This window comes from Vidua chalybeata, chromosome 6, assembly GCF_026979565.1.
Source record: "Vidua chalybeata isolate OUT-0048 chromosome 6, bVidCha1 merged haplotype, whole genome shotgun sequence".
Lineage (NCBI taxonomy): Eukaryota > Metazoa > Chordata > Aves > Passeriformes > Viduidae > Vidua > Vidua chalybeata.
Window position 1 is genome coordinate 14,316,673 of NC_071535.1, and position 19,285 is coordinate 14,335,957.

Genomic DNA, 19,285 nt, shown 5'->3' on the forward strand with positions numbered 1-19,285 from the left:
CCATTTCCAATTTCTCTTGTCTGGGCCCTGCAGTTATGAAACTCTTGATTAACTTTCACGTAGAGTGAGAGTAGGGATCTTTTCATGCAGCACTTGGGTTGCCAAAGGCTTGTTGGCTTATTCCAGGAAAGGTGAAGTCATTACCTGTGATACTCTGTAAATACAAAGAGATAAGATGAAAGCACAGCATGACTTCTCACACATGGGTGCAGATGGACCAGCTGAAATTACTATGATGAGTATGAACATCTCTGTTAGCAATGATGCAGCACCCACAACTCACATCCCTAGCTGTAAGTATAGGGATACTGAAGTAAATGACAGAATTGCTCCTTGCCTCTCCTGCCCTAATACAGGACAGAACAAATGCATTTTCCAATGCATTTTCACTCTTATAAAATATGCAAGAATGCAGAAGTGTTATTTATGGCTTTCAAAAGGCTAGAAAAAGCAAAATGTTGGCAAGGATTTTGCACAGAAAAGGTCAAACCCATGTTATGAAGTAGCCATAAAGAATGGAAATAAAAGCATAATGCCTTTCTTTAGAGGCACAATATTAAAATTTAATTTCTAAATACTGCAAAAGAAGAAAATATATAAGAAAAAAATTATGTTTCAAAGCATATAGGCTAAACACACACCAAAATTAAAAACACTCATGAGGATGGCAAAATTTCACATCTCTTATAAATGAAAGGCTAAACTAGTCAACAAAAAAAGGATTGAAAAAAGCAATGCAAATCTTAATAATACCAGTGAGATGGTAGAAAGAGAGGACAAGGGGAGATGGCCAGCAATGAACATCCTATGCTCAGAAGACATGCTGGGAAAATGCCAGAAACAAGTGGCAGACAGGATTTTCATTCTGCTTAAACTAGCTTCATTCCTTGAGAGACTCTACTGTGCTGAACAGGGTTATTTCAGTTTTACTCCTGAGAGCAGGGGCATTCTCAAAAACTTTTTATGCCTCTGACAGAAGGCATTCCTTAATTTGCCCAGTTTTGTCAGATGTTATGTGGGTTTTACAGCACTGGATATTATCTAGATGAGATAAGGGAATTCACAGCCTTGGCCAGATACCCTCATGCCTTTGCTTCAGTGGTATCCCAACCTGGCAGAGCAGACTCCCTCCCATTTGCTACCCACCACATGCCCAGAGGGCAGCTGGCACAGGGGACTCCAAGGGACATGGTTATATAAATAAGGAAAAGCTAAAGATTTTCATGAGTTAAACTCATATGTAACAGCAATAAATATATTAATGGGTAAAAGTAGCACTGATGTTTATTGCAGGAAGGTTTCCTCTTGGCTTCATGTCCTGGGCTGTATGACACAGGAGAGCCATGGGCTGCTTTCACCTTGCATGAACAAATCAAATCTTCAGGGAACAGCTTTAACAACTTACTTCCCCAGAAAAGTCTGAGCCCTTTTCTCATGGGTAAAGGGATAAGAAAAACTCATAAAATCAACAAATGTCCAATGCCCTAAGATACAGCCTTTCTCCTGATGGCAAGGGTAAATCTACTGTCTTTTCCTTTTTGGACAAAACACTTTTCTTTCTTCCTAACCTAAACATTTGCCTCAGGTTTATCCCTGTGGAGATGAAGGAACAGGGAGGAGCAGAGAACTTGCCATTGCCCCTTCTTCAGCTGTCACATCCCACTCCCAGCTCTCCTCTGAGATCACTTCCCTGTGCTTGCACTTGGTAGAGGCTGGTTCAAGATGTACCAGCCTCAAGATGTATCTTGTTTTCCCAAGCACTCCTTGCTACCCCAGCACAGGGGCTTCATCAGCATCTCAGTTCTGCCCCAAATGTGCTGCCCTTCCCTAGGCTGCCCTGCTGGGCAGGTTGCTCATGTGACTGGTTTCTGCCTCTCTGCAGCCAAGGAGGGCCAGGGCCAGCACAGCCGGTCCCAAAGCTGTAACATCTCTGGCTCTGCCCTGACTATGAGCTTTGGCCTCAGACATAGGTGTAGGACAGAGTTGTGCAACAGAACATGTAATTTTTGTCACAGAATACCTTCAGGCTGTTATCTCCAGCTCAGATTGCTTTTGGGGGCAGCCACGCTCACTTCAAGGGTTTCCCACTACCAAAGCAGTCATTGGCAGTGTGTGTCGATATACCCAGCAAGGAGAACGACGCAGTCTCAAGCTGCGTCAGGGGAAATATAGGTTGGATATTGGGAAGAAGTTTTTCACAGAAAGAGTGATAAAATATTGGAATGGCCTGCCTGGGGAGGTGTGGAGTCACCATCCCTGAATGGGTTCAAAAAAAGACTGGATATGGCACTTGGTGCCATGGGTTAGTTCAGGTGTTTAGGGCATGGGTTGGACTTAATGATCTTGAAGGTCTCTTCCAACCCAGCCATTCTGTGATTCTGTGTGGTTCTGTATGACAACAAATGTTAGAGGAAACACAAAGAAAAATTAATTAAACATGTGTATAAAAATAATTACATTCTACAAAAGGACACATGCAAACTGACATTCCATGGATGATTCATGCTTCCCTGCTTTTTTCCCCATGTTTCCTTGAGGCCTGCTCTTAGTCATCTTGAGGAGTGTGTGTTTGCTCACAGAACCATGCTGCCTTCATGGAGAGCACTCGCCTGATCCCACGTCCTCTTCACCACCAGCACGGCCACATCTGCTGGAACGAAGCACATGAGATCTCAAGAACAGCCACAGATCTGCCTGTGTCTTCTAGACTTTTCCAATCCTCTGGAGAAAAAAAAAGCTCAAAACCCATACAGAATCACTAACAGGCAGGTTTTTAGGACCTCAGCTTCTTTACAGATGGCTGCAAAGGTTCAATTAGATTAGCTGTGACCTCGTGAGCATGAAATCAGCTTGATCACCATCACTAGCTCTGTAAGACTAGCACTGCAGGAAGAATAAGATTGTACCAGACAGTAAACTGAAATTATTCTTTTTTTCTAAGCAGCTTTATCAAAAACATCAGAGGCCTCATTACAAGGGACTCTGACATCTCCACCCCTCAGCTCTTTCTCTATTAAACAAAGTGTGTAAGGAAGGAATTTTAGATGGCCCTTGCAATGCTGCACTGATTGCAGCATTCAGTCACAGATTCCTGTATAGTGATCTTCCTTTATGGCTCAAAGTGCTTCACCACAGGCTCTGATGGTTGCACTTCAGTCCAAGAAGTTCTGGTAGCTCTCTGCAGCTGCCCTGGTACTGGGTCTCACTTACAAGCCTTTTTTGCTCCCAGCCAGAAAAGCTGTGCTGAGGGGTAGCTGTATTATCACTGTGTGGTGGTGATGTATTTCTGGCAAGCTTCAAACGAGGAAAGGAGCAGAGCTGGTAGAAAAAGCAAAGCATGGCAGGTATGCGATAGGAGCAGCCCACAGCTGTTCTGGCGGTGAGAAATGGTGATGCTCAGCACAGCTGGTGACGTTGGTGATTGAAATGGGATCAGAAGATAAAATAGAGCCTTGGGCAAGGAAGAGGTTCTCAATTTAAATCTGAGGCACATAAAGCAGAGAGAGCTAGCCATTTAAGCAAGACTGTTTAGCTATGATATTTTGTAAGGAATGGACAAGGCTGATATTATGAGCCAGGAAACAAGGAGGGAGTTGCAGAAAGGCGAAAAGGGACTGAGATGAAAATGAATGAATGTTCTGGGACATTTGTTCCCTTCTATTTCAGAGAAATACCTCTTTCAAGCAGTAATAACCTCCCTAAAAAGCAAAATGGACTGAATGTTTAGTGAGGCTGCAGGACACTGCCCTGCTCCAGTGAAGCACTTAAGCACATCCTTACTTTCAGGCTTATGGGCAGCCCAGAAAACCAACAGAACCATGCACTTTCTTGGACAGAATTATGAATACAAATGCTCTGCTGGATTCAGACCTGGGAGCTAGATTCTGCCTTCAGCTCCAGTCATGTAGCTTCAACAAAGGCTGGACTGACAGCTGGGAAACACCACCCTGTGTGTATGTGAATGTAATGAAAAAGATCTTACCAAAGAAAAGATACTGAATTGAACTAATGTATTTAACTTTTACATAATAAAGTTATAATTTTCAAGGTAGTTTTCAAAGAGCCTTTGGATATATGCTCTATATCCTTCCGCTTTTACCACTCCTCTGGAAATCATGGCTTCTAAAAAGTACTTATTTCTTACAGGATTCTATACATTTTGGTCTGTGGAGCCTGAATTGATTGACACAAATGGATATGTTTCATTTTTACAACTGAGCTATTTAATTTCTTTTGTTAAAACTACTTCTCAGCAATGGCATATCAACAATGTTATCATGAAGGACTTGATGAGTAAAAAACCACACTGAAGGAGGAAACCATCTGTTTGAAAGAAGAGTGTCCATTCTCTGTACAGGGAACAAGACTATAAATAAAAACTTACGGATTTGAAAGGATATTGGAAAGTACCAGTCAGATTCTGTTTTACTGTTAAACCACACTTCAGTACATCCTTCTGGAAACCAAGCATGGACTAATGGATGAATAATCTGCATGCCTATTGATTTCTTTATTTAGTTTGCAGGCAGTGGAATTGAAGCACAAGGATCACTGTTTTCAGACCTTTTACTTTATTCTGAAAAATGACAAAAAGCTATACAAAACTTTTGAGCTCATTTGACAATTGTAGAGATGTCTCAGAAGTAAAAGTGGGTTTCAGCTGGTATTAATTGTGGTATTTTAATAACATGAGATCTTTATCCTCTTCAGGTTTCATGGCATCAAAAGAATTCTACTTTTGCCACTAATTTTGTAAGGACCCTTTATTTTCAGACAAGCAACAATTTTGAATCAATCCAAATTACTAACTTTTACTAAAGAACGTCACATAAGGTGTCATCCCCCTGATAAGAAATGCTGTAAATCTGGTAAGGGATGAGGAGAAGGCTGAGGTGCTTAACAACTTTTTCCCTCAATCTTCAATGGCAACCTCTCTTTCCACACCTCTGGAGTGGATGGACAGCAGGGTGGGGACTGGGGAGCTAAATGCCTCCACTGAAAACTGAAAATGGGCAAGTTTTAGATCAGATAGGAAGGAATTCTTTACTGTGAGAGTAGTGAAGACCTGCCACAGCTTGCCCAGAGAAGCTGTGGATGATCCATCCCTGGCTCAAGGCCAGGTTGGATGGGGCTCTGAGCAACCTGGTCTAGTGAAAGGTGTCCCTATCCAAGACAGGGGGAGTTGAAATGAAATGACTTTACAACCCAAAACATTCTATGATTCTATTATGATTGTTAGTTTTGTATCTTATTTAGTCACTGAGATGATGGGAATATCTCAGCAATTCCATGAAGAATTTGTGAGCACTCCAGGCACTGTGGATGAAACATGCCATTACTGCAATTCTTACAGCACCATGTCATGGAAGTGCTCTCAAGTCAAGTAAGACTCATATAAGTGACTCTTAAAAGCTGAGCTACACTTAAAAATTATCCTTAAACAATCTGAGAATTTTAAACCAAACAGAGTCAAATTTTAGATAGTAAGATTCTCAGCTGGATACCCAGGCCTTCAGCTGTGGTCCTCCCACCCCACCCTTTCACATGGCAGGAGTCTGATGAATACAGATGCAGAAAACTGCTCCCTTTTCAAACTGTACCAAGAAGTGAGGCAGCTCCTATTAGGACTGGATAAGGATTTTGTGATTGTCTAGTTTCTAGAAAAGGAAGCTGAGGGAGGATGTCATTGTTCTCTACAGCTTCCTGAGGAGGGAAGGTAGAGGGGAAGGTACTAATCATTTCTCCCTGGGATACAGTGATATATGGTCTGGGAATGGCGTCCGAAGTTGCATCAGGGGAGATCCAGAGATGGCATTACACAATTTCTTTACCAAGAGTGTGGTCTGGAACAGGTCTGCAATAGGCTTCCTAGAGAGGTGGTTGATGTCCCATACCTGCCAGTATTTAAGAGGCATTTGGACAGTGCCCTTAGTAATGTGCTCTAGCTTTTGGAGAGTCCAGATGGTTTGTAGGTCCCTTCCAACTAAAGTATTCTATTCTATTCTATTCTATTCTATTCTATTCTATTCTATTCTATTCTATTCTATTCTACTCTACTCTACTCTATTCTATTCTGTTCTATCCTATCCTATAGGAAAGTGCACATACAGGAAAATATGGAGAGTAAGGGATTGCAGCATCACACATCCTGTGGGGAATTGGCATGGTCCCATTTTGGAAGATGTCTTTTCAGGCCACTTGAGTGAAAGCAGGGGTGAATTCTGGGGATGAGGATGGCACCAGATACTGCCAAGGACACTTCACAGCTCCTGAGAGCCACTTCTCTAAAAAGATGTATTTTGAGGAAAGACATTCAAGGAGCACCTTAAGAAATCACTGGCTGCTTTTCTGTTTTATGTTAGACGACTGCTTAGTGGTGTTTTTTTTTCTTTAGACCAATGAAACCAGACAGAAAATGGTGACATTTCAAATTTTGGGATGTTAATGACTTGACTATTATTGCCTTTCATCAAGTGTAGAGGGCACTGAACACTTTGTCTGTCAGGGTACACCAAGGGCTGCTGCCCCATAGGAGAAGGTCAGCCAGGAGCTGAGCACTGTCTGTGGTCATCAGATTTTTTGCCTTGCTCTGTAAATTGCAAATACACTACAATGCACTGATTCAAGGAGTTTCACAGCTGGATTTTTTTTTTTTCCTAAACCCAAAAGAATCTAGTATTTTATGTAGCACCATATCAGGGTCACTTGGGCCATATAAACAATCTCAAGAAATAACACCCCTTTCTTGTGTAAATGGTCATATACCTTCAGTCTAAGCTTGTAGTGAGGTTTGCATATTTGAATTGTACTTTTGGATGTGATATATTTATCTTTGTGATCTTTAAAACAGGAGATGGGAATGTACTGGAAAGAAGCTTATAAAACTTAAAAAGCAACAAAGGATGCAAAATCCATTTGCTGATGTTTGCACAGCTCAGTGAAACTGTACATAAATATTATTATACAATCAAATAGAAATAGTGTGTTGGCTGATGGTGAAACAGAAAGGACAATGTAAAACATTCAGCACTGAGATTTTTTTAAAGCCATTTAGGGAAATGCTTAGTTTCTGATGGAAAATGTAGATTTCATATTCCTCTATGGTGTTTATTCTTTTATTGGTTAGGCAGGCTTTAGCATCATTCTCATCATTCACGCAGTCTGAAAAAAAACAGCTGAAAATAAGGTCAATGAGACAAAGAGAAATAGCTCATTGTCCAGGAAATTTCTTATTTTTCCCTGTCTGATTAGCTGTATTTCTGCTACAGCTGAATTGTCAGCTAACTATCAACTAATGCCCCAAACCTGCAAATACATATTCATATGCATATTAACTGTAAAGGAATTTAGATCCTTAATCTGAGTTATGTACATGAATAGTCTCAGCAGAGTGAGCTTCTAAATTATGTCCTGGGGTGTATTATATAATGTCAGCAGGGGTATAAGAATGATACTTGTGTGGTCTCACTTTGAGTTTGAATCTGCTCAAAATGTATATGTCTGACATGGTTTTCTTTTAGCTAATGCAAACATTTCATATACTTCTCAGTTTGCTGACATTCGTTTGAATATGCACTGCTCTAAATGATGGAACTTTGTCCCACAGAATTCCAGAAATAATGGTATCAAATTATAAAATTATTGCTAACTACGTGCACTGGATGCAAAGAAAACCACTGACTAGCTTTTCCTGCTCACAAGAATGGAATAATACAACACTGACAATATAATCTTAATTCCTTTCTTTTGCATCCAATTGCATCCATTTGCAGTACCAATGCTTTTGCATTAGCCATCATTATTACAGAAACAAGAATAGCATCTGGAAAACTAAAATTGAATTCTTTGGTAGGGGGAGAAAAAGAAGCAGCACATTAAGATTTGAAAACATATATAGTAAATTTTAATCCATACTTTAAATTGACAAAGCCAGAATTATTTATAAAGACTTTCCCATCAAGTTTGCAGCAAATAAAGGTGAGAAATCACACCCTGCTGCACAAACATTTTATTACATTTACCCACCACCAATATCAATCCACCGTAACACCACTGCTTCTCAAGAAGGTAAGTGCTGGGCAAAGCAGCCACAGTGCATTACCTGTGGCTGCCCACGGCTCCCATGTGGTGTCCCTTGCTAATGCCTGTCCCTAAACACCTGATGGCAGAGACTCACAACACCCAAGGCTTCTTATGGTGACAGCTTCATGATATCAAGGCCAAATGAAAGTATCATGGCATTTAATACATTCCTGAAGACTTGGCTTCAGGAGCCATTTGAGTTTAACAAAGTCTCAGCATCATAAAAGAAGTCTGCCTCAGTCTGAATGGTGACTGAGTCTGTGGAGAAGAACCTGGAGTCCAGGTAATTCACTTGCATTTGCCAGACTATGAGGAATGATGGATGGGAAAAGGGCTCCCATCAGTGCCCTAGGCAGGTGGCCTTGTCACTGTCAGCCAGAAATGGATGCTCCTGCTGCTACTTCTGCCATGCAAGAGTGACATGGTTTTTTATTCTAGGAGATTAGGAAAGTTCAGAGCTGTTTATTTCCCTCAGAGGGAAGGAAGTTCTGCAGCTGCCACAAGAGGCTCAGGGCGGTGCTTGGGTCACCTTCATCTGAACTGGGACTGGTTGCAGAAGAAGGGGTCCCAGTGGGCATAGCAAAGTGCCTTTCTATCAACAAGGCAGGATGCCCTTTCACTCTACAGAACTTGACTTGGGATCCAGGCTTTTGCACAGAACACTTTTTTTGCCTGTGTGGGCCAGTTACAGCCCAGCCCCATCCCCTGGGTGTCACAGAGGCTGTGTCAGTGTGAGACCACTGAGGAGGATGTGGTGTGTGGTGTGCCATGGTGTGAACAGGCACTCTCCAGGTGACAGCTCCATTATGTAAAGCTGGATCGTTGGAAACAGTTAGGTGCTTTCAGCTCTACAAATTGCCTTTCAGAGTCTGAGCCCCCAGGAGAAATGCAGATAAGCAAACCTAATGCCTGAGACAAGGAAAGTCTTACTGGACACCAGATGGTTCATATGCAGAGAAATGCATAGGGAAGCATGTGGGATTTCAGTCTGGTGTGGAGGTTTCCACACTGAATAGGTTTTGTTTCTCTTGGATCAGTGGTGGGGAAAGAAAGCTACACTGAGTTTATAAGATCTTCTGGGATGAGCCTCCAAAACACACAGCCAGGCATGGAAGGAGTGCAGGTTCTGCAGGGTGTCTGCAGTGCATCTGCTGGAAATAAAAGTAAATAGATTTTTTTTGCTGTTGATGTTGCATTATGCTCTACTTCATAAATTTGTAAATCTTTGTAAATCTGTGCATTCTGTTTCAGAGAAGACAAACCTCTCAGTAAACAAGAGATGCTTACATTTATGTGCACTGTGTTCCTGGGCTGCCAAACAGTTCTCTTGGGAAGCGCGCCACTCAGAGTCCTGGTCAGTGTTTTCTTTGGAGGACTGCTGCTGAAATATTTTCAATGAGGTTCTTTCTTTCAGTTAGACATACTTCTTCCAGAAACTTTCCAAGGAACAATAATATTTTTTCTCCAAAATATTGGCTATCCAGAAACAAAGTACTCCAGCCAGACCTCAAACTAATTACTAAATTCTGCAGTACTGCCTCCCTGTAGTTCTAATTCAGTTAATTTTTATCCTTTCCCTCTATGGGCCAAGTTCTCTGCATATGCCATAATTCACACAAAAATGGTAATTCCGACTCAGAAGAGATGAGACCTCTTGACACAGAGGAGATCTTGGGGCATTTGGGGTGAGCTCCAGTGTATAGACAAAGGGAAGTATAAGACACATTTAGCAATGCTTGAAGTTTGGTTGTGATGTAGTTGAAGCTTTCTTTTGTATTTTGATGCCTACTGAATCAGATGCCTACTGTAGGCCAGGGGTGGGATTTATCTGGGCATTCACAAATTGAAGTATCCCCTAGATTATCAGGCAGTAACATGATGATCATGATTTACTGTCCTTAAAATAATGAAACTCAGGCCCATAGTAGATTGTTACACCACAGTAAAACAAAACAACTGCTTCTAGAGGCTGCCAGGCTGGGTTTGTGTCCAACTCTCCTCAGGCACGATGAGCCACACACTGCTGCAGAGTGCAGGTGGAAGGAGCAGAAGGTACATAACTGCAAGGACTGCCCTGAGAGCGAACACAGGATGATACAGTCCTGTATAAAGATGTGGTTCTCGAGATATTGAGTTTTCAGTGCTGCTGTAGCAACCAGATTGGAGGGCAGTAATCTGTTTTCTTTCTCCCAATCCTGTTCTGCGCATAATAAATAGTTTTATCTTCTCCCTTCTTGAAAGTCTTCTGTATCCACCAGCCAACACAACAGATAATAATGGGGACAGTGTCATCTTTCTGTCACCTTCTGAAAATATTTTTCATTCCCATGACACAGACCATCAAATACATAGGATATGTAATTGTATTCTTAGTTGCCTGAAGCAAAAGGTGATGCTTTAATATCTTATTATGATATTGGATATTAATTTCCTTCTACTCAAATGCAAAGATGAAAGTTCCTGTCACAAATGGACTAATACTTCATTTTTAAAAATTTACTTTGGAGACTGTTTGCATTACATACAAGTCAAGCCAAAAATGAGACTGTTGGATTTTTCCTTGCCAAAGCAGATTTACCATTCAACTCTTGTAATGAGAAGTTTTATTCAACTGTTTATAGAGCAGTTACTGACTATAAGGTATCCGTGACATATATATTACCTAGTCCAATATTTCTTATAGGTGCATGCTGAAAACTGCTCACATAAAAAACGTATGAGGGTAATTTGGCTCCAGCTGTCACTGAGCCAAAGCAGGCCTGCCCACAGCTGCCTGGGTAGGCACACCTTCAGATTCTTGTATAAAATATTCCTCTTCCACTGTCATTCTCGAAAACATACTTTTCCCCTATCAGTGTTCATGAATACCAAATAAAAGGTAAAGAAATTGCCCTCAAAGGAAACACTTCATTTTTATTTAAATGAATACTTAATGAATCTACTTAAGAAGAAATTGCCCTGGGATATTTCTAGAACTATCTGTGAACAGAAACCAGTAAAATTAAAATATTAAATGTTACACTTTTTATGGAATGGGATAAACTTTTCTTCCTCTTTCAGAGGAATCAAAGTCCTGTGGCAAAGCACACTGCACACAGCTGCTGCTGGTGTGGGGTGATAGTACACCTGGACACACTGCCTACATCAGGACTAACAGGCAAAGTACAGCAGAGAAAGCATGGAATCCTTAGGCCCTTGATCCACCATTTCAGCTTACTTGGACTATTTGCCATTCCTGACTTGCTGAAGGTGCTGGCCCATGTCTGAATAAGTGCAACTGTGCTGAGCAGCAAAAGCTCCTACTTTACTTCAGTGGGTGAGGTGTCCTATACTGTTTTCCAATGCACAGCTTTAATTTGTAATAATAATATGAAATTTCATATTAAGCATCTTCATGAAATTTCATTCATTAAGCATCTTCATGCCCCCAAGAAGATATATTAACATTTGATGCAGAGGGAGGCAAAGAAGTATCTGGCATGAGACATCATCTTTTGACTCAGAGGATGTCCCTCTAGAAGATGAGCATGAGCCTTGGGCAGATTGCTGTGGTGTTTGCTGGAAAAGGAGGAGTTCAAGAAAAGTATCTGCAGAGAAAATCCTGGCAGGCAAGGGGCTGGCTGAAGTTAGACTGGTAGCTGGAGCATGTGCAGGTGCTCAAAGCCACAGGCTGTGAGCAGCAGTAGTTTAAACAGAAGAAAAAAATGCCTAGTGGAGTAAAATATATTTTAGCCATCAGGATGATCAAAAAGTAGATTTTGCTGATTCCTTAGAATTATCAATAAATAACTATAAATTAAAAAACAAGATCATCTTCACTGAGCTACACTGTCCTGCCCCACTACTGTTTCTTCTCCTCTCTGAGACCTGCAGCTCTACCAGCACTATGCAAACACAAATGTTTCCTCAGCCGTGCTGGCACACATGGCACTGGCTTTCTGTGCTGTTTTCTACTTCAAATCTCTGCTAATTTTCTCACCTCTCTCAGCCTGTCATGTTTTCATTAACATGAGATTATTTTTGCTTTGCTTTCCTTCAGTCTTCATATTGGATTTCATTGTAATTTATTTATTGACCTTTTTTCTACTCTTAATGGTTTTGTTATTGACTGCATGATACCATAAGAGACCAAACACCTCTGTTTATAAGAGCTGCCCCTCAGGATTTTTCAGCCTTTCTTTTATATCCGGCACTGAAATTCTGTATTTTTGAGATCATTCCTAGACCCTGGAAAATGGTGAAAAACTCATTTATTGATTCCAGAGGGACAGGTCTGCTCACTAAAATTAATGAGACTCTAAGGTCAAAATTTTCACAGCTCTAGCTTACTTCAATACCAATCCTCCTTGTGCATCTGAGGATACAATCCAAACCACAAGTCAGTAAACAATTAATTGACCTGTTTTTTTAAGAGGATATATCAGTTAGTAGGCAATGTACTGTAGGCAGCTTGAGGCAGAATTGAAGTCTCATATTTTTAATGCTTTGTATATTTATAGGTACTGAACTCTGAAGAAAAATGGTGTCATCTTCATTGTACATTCCTGTCAAAAACACAATTCAGAGAATTTCACTGCACCAACTCAGTTAAAGCACATGTCAGAGAAGCGTAAAGAGTTAATGATCCTCACATTTAAAATACACTCTGTATTTACAATCTGGATTTCACTTAAGCCCCTCTCTATAGGCTCTATAAATTTCTCTTTTCAACTGTATAAACCTCTGCTCACTTCTCTCAGCACAAGTACTTAGAGAGCATGACCAGATACTGAATGCCATAAATTCTATGAATTTTGCAATATTTTGTGAAATGCCTCAGTGTTCCTTTCATTCGCTTTTTCTTTTTTTAACTATAAATAGAGCCTTCTTTCTGCAACCAGTCTCCAAAGGTCACCTTACAATGTTTTGCTATTTCCCATACTAAGCAGCAATGCTTTTCAGCTGACATTCCAACTTCAAGTCATGCATGTGAGCATGATGTGAGCTTGCTTCAGACCTCAGTGAGAGGGCTGCAAACAAGACTGCTCTATAATTGCTGAGAAAAATAACATCCATTGTCAAAAGGGGCACTTAATCAAACAAAATTTAGCTGCATGAATACAAGTGTCTCCAAATATTTGGTTCATGCTAAAAATATAGCACATTTATTAAAAATATATATTTATAAACATTGGTATGAATAGACACAGATGTTAAGCAAATGAGAAAGGAAAAATAACCTCATAATGTATTTCTCCCAACATTTTATCAGATTTAGGCAGAAGTTGCTCAACAGAATTGGTTTTTTTCATGATTGCACCATATGTTCATTCTAAATAAAAAGCTTGTCAGATTCAATGTAAGTAAAAGCAGAAACCAAGAAAAAAAAAGCATTTGACCTAACAGACACGTGATCTGTGCTATGAAGCTATCTTTGAGTTCAGTCTTTGCGGGTATACAGGATACATTTCTAATTATATATAGGTTACAGTTTCTTTCTTTTCCTTTATTTTTTTTCCTTTTTTTCTTTTTTTTCTTTTTTTTTTGTTTTGTTTTGTTTTGTTTTGTTTTTTTTGTTTGTTTGTTTGTTTTATTGTGTTAAAACAATATATCCCTGGTGGATTTCTTTAGAGCTACAACTTATATAACTGCAGTCATTCTCCCCCAAAATTGAAAACCAAACCGAAAGGGAGAGGGCAGGAGAGAAGAGTTAAGCTTATTACTGTGTGAAAAAGTCTTGTTAAATTAATTGTGCTTCAGTCTTCGCTGCCTTCAGGCAGTGTTTTATGATGTGTTAATATAATACAGAGTCAATTCTGATTAAAGAACTTGTCAATAGTCAACAGTGTTTGTTGTCACTCTTAATGGCCGTTTTATCTGGTCTAGTTGCATGCCTTCTAGTTTACAACGTTGTATAAATATACACAAAAATGATCACAATGAGGTTCAGAATTGTCCCAATAATTCCAAGCATTGCCAAGATGGTTTCTTCTTTGCTTTCCTTTTCTTGACTGCCTTTATCTTCTTCATTTCCACTTGTGATTACCATCTTGGTGGCCAGTTTCTTTATCCTCCCCTTCAGAATAACCTAGATTTAAGAACAAAAACATCAAAATGGATTATTAGTTGGAGTATAGAAACTCATATTAATAGTGGAGCCAATGGCAGAATTTTTGCCACATAACACATTTTATTAAGAATGCATCTGAAAAGGACTCGTATGTCTATTAGCTGTTCAGTAAATAATTAAAATCATAGTTCAGCTATTCTGTGGTTTACTTATAACACTCTGCTTACGTGCCAGCAATCACTCCTAGCACACATAACTCAGCTGCTATGTCATTATAAAACTGGTCAGAAATGTACCATGAGGTGTGACTCCTCCAGCATCAGTGGGGACTTTGCCTGCACTGGGACTGCTGGAGATCATCTTGCCATGCGGTGGAGACTCCATATTTACACTTCAGTGCCAAGGGAGGGAGGGAAATAAAACTGGGAAGACCTTGCTTCTTTTTTTACTAGGAAAAAATCATTAAAGAGAAAGGCATTTTGTCTCCCGATGAGAAGGAAGACAGCAGTGACTTCTTAATAAATAATTCAAAATAAAAGCAAAACCAAAATAACATCCATCTTGGCTTTTATTTTCCTTGTTCTTAATGTATGATGAAAAGTTACTTGCAGTGCAGTGAGCTGAAATGTATCGATCTGCCTGCAGGGAGAATACAGCCATTTCCCAAGCAACAACCCCAGCCTAAAAAAAGAAGATTCCTCAAATGTGGGATGAGCTCTGAGTCCCAGCACAGCTGAAGCTGCAAACAAAGAAGCTTCCTTGGTCTTCCCACCATCTGATTGTTCAAATTAGAAATGGATAAATTCTTATCTGTGTTTATCTAACACTGCACATTTTAATCACATGGGCAAACCAGAGTGTCCCAGAAAACTGAAAAAGGTTGGCTGGTCTCCCAATGCCAGCTGATCTGCCAAGATCTGGGTTCAGGCAAAGCCCTGCTGCTGTCTTCCAAGCTACAAACCATATCCCATCTCATTTCTGCAGCAGAAAGCAATAGTAAGATGTAGGAAAAAAAAATATTCCCCAACAGCTCCTGCCTAAAAGAGGGATTTGATTTGGTCCTTTAGTGGACCCTCATTCCTTCCCCCACTAACTCACAGAGCAAAACCAGTACCTCCCAGGCAGTGTCTATATTCAGGGGGGTGAGGGCTTCCCAAAAACTGCCCACCACCTCTGTGGGCACCTGCCCTCCAGCAGGAATCAGAGGAGAGTCCTGACCTGCAGCACATCTGAGCTGCTCCTGTGCTGCACAGCCACAGAGCAGCAGCCAGAGCACTGAAAGGATGGAAAGGACTGGGGGAGGTAAGGAAATCCTGCAATGGAGAGACTGAGAGGAAGAACTGAGGATCCAGACAAAACAACCTGTATTTTTATCACATCTCCAAGTTGTTCCTATATAGGACAGAGAGTATCTGCTGGCAGCTTCCTAGAAGTGTTTGATTCCCAGCAGGTACAAGTGATTAGTGGCCACATCGGGCTCTGCAGAGGCCTTTGTACTTACACTTGCATGAGCATTTATGTCTTTTGTCTTGTTTTAACCAGTCAGAAACCTGAGAGTACCCACAGCAGACAGCAGGACTAGGGGGCATCAAACATCAGAACATCAAACATCAGAGCATGATCATCCAGAAGGTCTATGGATAACCTGCCTCAGGAAAGCAAAACTCCACAGGCACCAGGTACCTCACAGAGATTTGGCTCCAGCCCTCAGGAACTGATTCCCCAGAGTTCCTTCAGCCACAGCCATCTCCAACTCTTCCTGCAGGACCTACCTCTTCCAGCAGCAGAAGGGTTTTGTTGTATTTATCCCAGCTGGTGTCCAGAGGAGGGTTTGGCTGCACATGGTGCATGTCCTTCCTATCTTGTAAATTCCCACTGAACAGTCAGTGGTATCTCAATAAGCAGCTTGTCTCTGAGAAATCACAGGGGAGTTCCTACCAAAGCCATTTACACTGACATCACATCCACTCCATGTGGCATCAGACCACAAACCCACAGCCCAGGCTATGACATGCAGCCATTACTTCACCCACAGAGCCATGAGTCATTTGGATATTCTGTTCTTTTCCCCTTCAGTAACTGGAAGGTTTTCCCTCTGGCCAACTGTTTGCATTTCACTGTTTATTTGACAAATCAAGTAGGATTACAAATATAGTCTGATAAAATCCCAGGCCTAGAATGCAAGGATTTGAGGGGAGAGTGAAGTTTTTTCTGGCTGGTTCTCACAAGAGCTGAACACTATTAATTCAGCACGCTGGTTCCCACAGAAATATCCCAAGCATCTTGTGGGTTAAGCCTTTCTGGCTTGAAAAAAGCCAGGGAAGGTAAAATTTGACTCTGCATCCTGTGCTTTGGGCAGCTTCTCATTCACACCAAAAAACCCACAGAGAGTGGTGCACAGCTGGGGGGGCTTTGCTCTGCAGCCACTGGCACTCTTAACTTTGGTACAGTGACCCTGCCCCACATGTGCTAGGAAATCCTGACTCCAGGATTAATGTGAACAGAGGCAGCATGGGGGCTCTCACACAGCGTCTGATCTCCTGTTATTAACATTCCCATTCTTTTCTTAATAAACTGTGCAGCACGAAGTCAATATCAAATTCTCTCCTGCAGAAGGCTAGATCCTAAAATTAACATCAGTCTAAAAAGTAGCTAAATAATTCACAAACAAAGGAGACATATCAAAGGCTATTAGATATAAAGACAAAGCCTCTGGCTTAGCAAATCCTTGAGCTGTGAATTTTTTGTAAGCTAAGAAATTATTCTGGGGAAGTATGACCACATCTTTGCCTTATTATTAAAGTCTCACCTAGGCACCCATTACCGGCTAATGAGAAAGGCAGAGGTCCTCGGGCTGCACAATCTCTGGTCTGAGGCTCTACAATCACATTTTTCTTCTTTGCAAGTTATACTTATTAGCAAGGGGATAGTGGGTGGTTTCAGTCCAGGTGACATGAATCAGACTGCCAGGTTATTTCTGTCCCGCTAAGGGGCCTTAACTGAGGGAGAAGTTCTCAGTGAGATGCAACGAAATATGCACAGAGAAGCTGGTGGCTGGAACATGATGAACAACAGGGGGGCATCAGCAGTTGAGAGTTTACACATGGGCTGATGCACAGTGTGATTTGTTGGAGGTTGTCTCTATGTGCCCATGTCCTGTATTTGGCTCATGCTATGGTGCAGCCTGGGACTGCATAAACTGCATCTTTTTAGGATGAAATGACACCCAAAAAAGTGCTTTCAGCCCATGGCAGTAGGGATCCAGACAAAAGCTGGTGTGAAGTAAAACCCCCAGAAAACACATCGTGTGGGCACTGGCAGCACAGGTTTCCCTGGAGGGATTGCTCCAGTGGCTCTGCACTGCTATTTTATACATCACCTAAGCTACAGGAGGCAGCACACAATGGCTTGGTATTGAGAGGAGTTTAACATTCAAACAGGACATGACTGGGACCAAACACAATTATATTAGTACTTTGCCAAATATAGCACTGTTGAAATCAAGGTAAGCGTTGACTTTGTACAGTGAGGAGACCAGAATCAAAATTACTTCTCCATATGTAAGGACTGACCTTGGGAGAAGAATAGCACTCTCCTAATGGCAGACTCAAGCCTTTAACCTTCACAGGTCTCATGCTCAGAGTGGTATTTTTGCTGGCTGAGGTTTGTGGGTGTTTTTTGCTACTGGGGAAATACTTGCTGTCAGTTTTAGTATAATTACCCCAATTAAGAAAATAGAAAAGTCATCTGGCTTTCTGGGCACCTTTTCTCAGTCTTTATTATTCTCTTCTAGTAATGGATTTCATTTATTTGACATTATTTAATATTTTTATGATTCTTATGACATGTTTTCCCTTTTATATTTTTTTGCTGGTGCTTCATGCTTGACAGAAACATTCATTCTCCTTACTCAGAACCATGGCTAGAACTGCTCAGATAGGAGGGCTAGAGAACACTAAATTTACCATTTCTTTTAATAACTATCCTTCTTATTTAATTAGGAAAGCACTTTCCTGCCACATCAAAATTAATGTCTTTCCTACTTCATTTTGTAAGATTCATCATTAACCCAACATAAGCCTTTGTACAGGTATGTATTCCAAAAAGTTATCCATTAAAAGATAAATATTCTGTGTATTCTGCACTGCACATGGGAGACAAGGACAGTTCAGTGGTTAGGACACTCCTTGCACTATTCATCTCCTTGCACTTCTGCTGACTTCATTCCTTACATCTACAGAAAATCCACTTATTCTCTCTCCACCACAGTTTTTCTTTTGTGGGATTCTTTGAGGAATGGGTTATTGAGCTTACAGCAGAAAATGGTCCATAACAAAAGTGGGGCCTCACAAATATTTCCAAAACAGGAACACACTAACATGAAAAGTTTTATATCCAGCTGTGCTATGAAATACAACCACTACCATCTCCCCAAATCTGGGGAACATGCTGCACATCACTGCCATTGCAAACAATCAATGAACCAGGAAAAGCAATTCTAGCAAAAGATCTTTTTGCATCTCTTCACTCAGTATGACTGATCTAAAGGTGATGGCTTGATGGCAGGGCTTTGAAAAAGGCAGCAGCAAGTGCATGTTTGAGAATTTACTGCAGTATGTTTGTCACATCAAAGGTACAAAGCACATCCCTCACAAAGCACCTGCCCTGACATATCTGACAGATTTTGAATGTGCTGGCACCTTGACTTGATCTTGAAAAAGTTTCGTAATATTAAATCATTCCTCCTCTAAGTCATTATGTATGAGCTCCCCAAAGAGGCTGCAAGTGGAGGGCTCAGCCAGCAGAATCTGAGCTCCTGAGAACTCAGAGAAGAGGAGGATCATCCAGGCTCTCCTGGAGGCCCTCAGTGCTCCTCCTGATCAGCCCCGTGCTGTCATGTATTATCTGGCACCCCCAAAAACAAGAGTGGAGATTTCTGAAAACCTCCCAGGGTCGGATGCTCAGCTGGTACAAAGCAGTCTTCCTCCCCCAGTTCAGCTCAGCCACCTCCATTTACATCAGTTGAGGATATGGCTCCTTGTTTTCAATCTACCTTGAATATCAGTGAGCACAAATTTTGTATTCTTAATCCATAATCACAGACAATCACCAGCCAAATTGTTTTGATATTTAAACTTGTTTACAGTCCCCAGG

At 41.1% G+C, this 19,285-nt stretch overlaps 1 protein-coding gene across 8 annotated transcripts in view; it reads right to left on the bottom strand.

Moving 5' to 3' along the window:
- Positions 1-12,543: 12,543 nt before the first annotated feature.
- The window catches only part of LOC128789538 (protein TUNAR), a 161,809-nt gene continuing 155,067 nt past the window's right edge, over positions 12,544-19,285 (bottom strand). For all 8 annotated transcript variants that reach the window (XM_053945639.1, XM_053945638.1, XM_053945644.1 and 5 more), the window contains one exon: positions 12,544-14,149. In XM_053945639.1, the coding sequence (XP_053801614.1) occupies positions 13,964-14,149 (186 nt within the window). In that variant the 3' untranslated portion in view covers positions 12,544-13,963. The remainder of the gene's footprint in view (positions 14,150-19,285) is intronic.